This window comes from Fonticula alba (genome assembly GCF_000388065.1).
Source record: "Fonticula alba strain ATCC 38817 unplaced genomic scaffold supercont2.18, whole genome shotgun sequence".
NCBI classification, from domain to species: Eukaryota; order Rotosphaerida; family Fonticulaceae; genus Fonticula; species Fonticula alba.
This window is the reverse complement of record NW_009242988.1, coordinates 168,478-174,072: the sequence shown is the minus strand read 5'-3', so window position 1 is coordinate 174,072 and position 5,595 is coordinate 168,478. Positions and strand designations below refer to the sequence as shown.

General features: G+C 72.7%; 1 protein-coding gene across 1 annotated transcript; it reads right to left on the bottom strand.

The window, feature by feature from the left end:
- Positions 1-1,499: 1,499 nt before the first annotated feature.
- H696_06112 (hypothetical protein) lies at positions 1,500-3,443 on the bottom strand (the record flags this gene model as incomplete). The annotated part of the gene is made up of 1 exon (XM_009499872.1): positions 1,500-3,443. One exon carries the CDS (start codon positions 3,441-3,443, stop codon positions 1,500-1,502), a length of 1,944 nt encoding a protein of 647 aa, XP_009498147.1.
- Between the last annotated feature and the right edge of the window lie 2,152 nt (positions 3,444-5,595).

Here is a 5,595-nt window from a genome sequence, read left to right as displayed (position 1 = left end):
CCCCCCCCCGCTCCCGAGACCGACGGGCCGGGCGCCGTCATGGCCAAGTACCAGCCCCGGGCCCGGCCAGCGGGCGTTCCAGCTCCCGCGGCCGACATCGTGAAAAGGCCACGCCCACCAGTCGGGCAGAGGCATGCCACAGCCACCTCCGCACCACCATGCCGAGGCCCGGTGTCCGGCAGAGAGCACCCCCATCGGCCCGACGGTGGGACCCCGGTCGGCACGCCCTCTGCTGCCCGGGTGCCGGCTGGCGCGCTTCTCCCGCGAAAGGGACACTCGAGCCCCACTATTCCCCATAACCATAACCCCAGGCGGCATGCGTCTTATGGCCCCTATGAAGGGCCCAGCCATGCCCCTCTCGAAGCACACCAATCAAGCGCTGTGTCGAGGGCCGCGCCCAGCGGCGTCTCCGTCAGCCCGGACCGGCGGTGTGCCCGCGCGCGGACCCATGACAGAGCACACCTTTGTCCGCCCGCATCACGAGGGAGCTTCCCCTGCCTCCTCGCATGGGCCGATGCTTCGGCCCTCGCGGCACGGCCCACACCCCCTCGGCCGGGAGACGGCGGTCACCCACCGACCCGGCGCAGGGCCGGCACGCACTTGACTCGCCCCGCTCGGCGGCACCCGCATATGTTGGCGCAACTACACACATACTCACAGAGAGAGAGAGAGAGACAGAGAGAGAGCCCCAGGCCACCGGATCTCATGGGGATGCCACACAACACCAGCTCGCGCCCTGATGCACAATGCAAATACCATACCCCCGTAAGGCCCGAGTCCCGCGCCGGCCAGTGCCCCCATGCCCGGGCCCCGGGGACCCCATCAAGGCAGGCGGGCCTCTTGGACAGGGCGCCACATGGCACACGTCTGCGAATGTCACAAAGGGCGACCGGCGCGGGCCCTCCCGTTCCGAGGGCCGAGGCTGGCGGCATGCATGGCCGGCCGGGGGGAGGGGGGCGCCACCAGGCCTGGCATGCCGGGCCGACAACCGTGGCCCCATGGCCCAGGCCCAGGCCAACAGCCGAGTGCGATCCGCGCACGCGCGCGCGCGCGCGCACGCCCAGACACCGCCAGGGGGTTCAGGACGATCCGGCAAAGGCCCCTCGCACATGCCCCCCCCCCCCCCCACCCACCCCCCCCCCCCCCCCCCCCCCCCCCCCCCCCCTCGCGGCGGGTCGGTCCCCCGCATAACATGGCCGGCGAGATGCACGCCCATGGGCGCTGCCGAGCATGGTTGCGGCCCCGGCACCGAACAAAAACCAACCAAGGCCCCGGGGAGGAGGGGTCATTCGGCGCCAGCAAGAGCGAAGAAGACACCGAGCCAGCGAGCGGCCCATCCCCCCCATGCGGGACATAGGCTCCTCGGCGCCAAGGCCGCCACGGCACCCCCCCCCCCCCCACACACACACACACGCACGCACGCGCGCGTCCAGCACCGCCTCTGGGCAGAGCGCAAGCCCCCGCACACCGGGGCACCGTGTCGAGAGGTGTACATTCACTCAAAGCAAAAAGAGCCGGCAGTGAGAGCACATATGGCCAGGCATATCCTCAAAGTGGCGGCTTGCCTTCGAGAATGGCAGGTTAGGATATGTGGCCAGGATATGCTCCACGTGAAAGGCCCGTGAGGCCGGGTGCCGCATGAAGTCCGGGGCCATAAACTGGACGCCCTGTCGAGCAGCGTGCAGTCGCAGCGAATTCACCACCTGCGGCAGGGCGCAGCCCAGGTCCGCCGCCACCTGGTGCAGCACCGGCCGCAACTTTTGCCCATGCACCGCGGCCACCAGGTCGGCCAGCTTCCCCTCCGGCACGTACATCCCCCCCGGGCCGGACCCGGCCTCCGGGCCCAGCGCCAGGAAGAAGTACTCCGGCGCATACCGGTACAGCATGTCGAACAGCACATCCGGATGCTGGCCCATCTCCGCGGCCAGCTCCCGCACCGTGAAGCGCATCCGCCGGCCGGACGGGTGCACCTGCTTCGCCAGCAGCCGCAGCCGCCGGATGTCCTCATCCGCCAGGGCGTACCTTTGGGATGCCCGGCGCGAGTCCCAAAAGCCCTCCGGCCATTCGAACAAGGGCATCGACTTCAAGATCGTCTGCTCCGCCAGGCCCGACCGGTCGCACATCTCCTTCCTCGACAGCATGGGCCGCAGCCCGGCCAAACTTTGCAGCCGGGTGTGGAGCCCCGGATGCACCTTCGGGTGCAGCAGCTGCAAGTGCACCCCCGGGCCGGACCCATGCTCCCGAGGGTTGAAGCATGCCACGCGGTAGTTCACCACCGGGGCCACCGGGGCCGGAGCCCCCTCGGCCGGGGTCTGGTGCACCGGCGAGGTGGCCGGCAGGAAGCGCCGCGTGTACTCGGCCAGCGTCAGCCGGCCGAGGCCCTCCGGCCGGGTAATCTGCCGCACCGGCCGGTCGTCGGTGATCGGAAATATCACCTCCGGCTCGTAGTACTTGATGTACCAGCGGAGCAGGCGCGATGACATCCCCATTGCCTTGGCCATTTCGGTCAGGCTGTGCCGGCGTTCTTGCAAAAGCCCGCGCAGCTGGTCCACCCTTTCCCGGGGCAGCTCCCCCTGCAGGCGAACCATGTACTCGGCGCACAGTTCCGGCCCGTACCGCGCGAAGACCCAATCACTGACGTCGGCCTGCTCGCGGACCATCGTCGGCGTGGCCATCGGCACCCGGATCCCCTCAAGCAGCGCGGCCCGCAGGGCTTCCAACTTTGCGGCCGGCATCTTGGGCACATTCATGTCCCCATACTCCGGGAAGTGCTTGTCGATCGCCAGGGACAACAACGGCAGGCTGGTCGACAGGAGCATGACCATGCTCTCCCTCGACAGGGCCGGCTCCACGGTCAGCAGGTGCCCCAGCCGGCCGATGCACATGTTCCGATCCCACACCGGCCTGGCCAGGATGTCCGGCGCATGCTCCGCCAGCATGGCCTCCACCCAGGGCGCCGGCATGCACAGCAGGTGCCCCAGGACCGGCAGCAGCACCGGCGGATCCCGCCGGACCAGGTCCATCATATCCTCGAAGATCGCATGCCCCGGGCCCACCTCCGCCAGGGGAACATCCGGCGGCCGCCGGGCCGGCGCAATGCCAAACTCCCGGCCATAATGCTCCAGCAGACTCAGCACCGATGCCCGGTCCATCCCCAGCAGCCGGCCCATGTTGCCCAAGTTCGTCAGGGTCCGGTGCTTCTGCGGGTCCCCGATGAGCCGCAAAAAAAGCCGGAAGTGCGCCACATCGTCGAACCCCTGCGGCAGGGGCTCCTCCCCGGCCTCGATGGCCCGGCAGAGGCGCTCCCCGGCGGACCCCGTGCCGCCGTTGGCCAGCGCCCGGGACACCTCGGTGACCGTGCCCCCGGCGGCCGAGGAGAAGGCCCGCGCGTGCAGCGGCGACAGCCCCGCCGGCGCCCTGGCCGCCCTCGCGGCCGCATGCATGTGCCCTGTCTCCGGGGACGCCGGGCTCCGGGCGGCTGGCGTGCCGCGCCCGGGCAAGGACCCGCCCCGCCGGGCGGCCAGCAGCAATGCCGGCGGAACCCACAAACGTGGAGCCCGACCGGCGGCCCTCGAAGCGAACATCCGAATGACACCCGAGCGAGGAGGGGAGAAGGCAAAGGCAGTGTAGAGAGAGAGAGAGAGGGGGGGAGAGAGAGAGGGGGGGGGGGGAGACAGAGCGAGGGAATGCCCAGCCGGCAGGGCATGTTGCCTGCAAGGGTGCCCGCCCTTGAGACTCCGGGCGGCTCCGAGAGGGCAGGCCGGCTCGGGGAGAGGGCCGATGCCGTGTCCCCGGGCGGGGGCGCCCCGGCGCGTCCCGGCCCCATCGGCGGGGCCGCAAGCAGGAAAAAGAGAGGGCGCGTCCGTTGGGGGCTCGCCCCGGGCCCGGGGCGGCATGTGCGGCGATCACATTTGAGCTGTGGCGTGATCGGCGCTCGGCAGCTGCCCGCCCGCCGGCCCTCGCGCTGCCGTGCATTGCCCAGCCTCCGCCCGGGGAGGGGGGGGGCGCACGGGCAGACATGCGCCTTGGGCGGGGCTCCCCCCCCTCCCCCCCCCCCGGCTCGGCATGGCCCCCCTCAGCCACTTGGCCCGCATGTGCCCCTCCCCCCCGGCCGCGCGCAGGCACACCGGCACGGCGGGGCCGGCCCGCGCGGGCGACGCCCTCTCCGTGCCTCCCGATGCCCGCCGTGGCCGCCCCGAGGGGGCCCTCCCCTCCTCGCGCTGCCGCCCCCTTGCCCGGGCGTGTGGCGGCCGGGCCCGCCTGTCGTCTGCACCCAATTGGGGGCCCTGCCCCTTCTGCCCGGCGGCCAAGGTGCCCCCATTCTGCCGGATGCCGGGCGTGGTGCAGGGGGCCCGGCCGCCGTGGTGCCGCTGCCCCTGAAGGGAGGCCTGCCTGCCGGTGGGGGGCGACCGCAGGCGGCCAAGCGCCGGCACCAGGCCCGGGCTCGCCGCTCGCCGCTCGCGCTCCCTCCCCGGCGCAAGCCGCTGCGGGCGCGCGCAGCCTGCCATGGCGGCACAAGCCGGCCTCGCCGGAGCACGCCAGGCGCGTGCGGCTTTCACGCGCGCGCGCGCGCCCTCTGACACTCTAGACACACGCACATGCACACCCACACAGGATGCAAGCCACCGAACGCGGGACGCAGGACGCCGGTCGGCCCACACGCCGATCGACGCCCCCGTAGGCCGGTCGGCCCAACCGGGCCACCCATAGCCCGAGGGCTGCCCGCACGAGCAGCTGCTCCGGCATGCATCCCGGGCACGGCCATGGGGCCCGGCCCCGGCGGCCACCCCCAACGCCATGGGGACAGCGCGGGCACACATGCGCCCGGCAGGCACTCGCGGCCCGCCTCCCCGGCCGGGGCTTGCGCGGCCGCCCCTTGCCGTGCATGTGCCCGTGCCAATGCCCCCCGCGGAGGGGGGCGCCCGCGCACGGCCCCGACAAAGCGGGCCCCAGGCACAGGCCCGGGCTGCCGGTGCCCCTGGATCCCGCTGGGCCACTTCCGACGGGGCCCCACGCGCCGGCCACACACCAGGCCCAAGGGCGCTCCCCATGTGCCAGCCAGGGCAAGGGGCCGCCGGTCCGGACAAGGGGCCCCATGGCCATCCTTTCCCGGCCCGAGGAGGACCCTCATGGCCGGGCTAAAAAAAAAAAAACCCGCCCGGCCTCCGGGGCGAGGCGCCGGCCAGCCCCCTGGCGAACCCCCAGCCAGCGGGCCGTGCCGGCTGGCGGCCATGCCCCGCGCAAGGGGGCACCCGAGCCACCGCCGCGGGCAAGCGAGCATCCGCACGCGGGCCCATCCTCAGCACCGGCCGAAACCCGCCAGAGCAGCATCTCAGCAGGGACCCGCGCAGCCGGGGACCCGGCCTTTCGTCGGCACTGCGCCCGCGGAGAGGCCCGGCGCATCGGCCCCCGAGGAACATGGCAAAGTAACCGCCCCCGCCCCCGGGGGCATGGGCAGCGCGCGAGGGGGAAGCGCCCGCTTGCCTTGCACCATGCACCTCGCGGGTGGGACCGGCCCCCCCCCCCCCCCCCTGGCGAAGGTAGCTGCTCGACACCGGAGCAGGGAACCAAAACCAAGCCCCCCAACGAGAACGC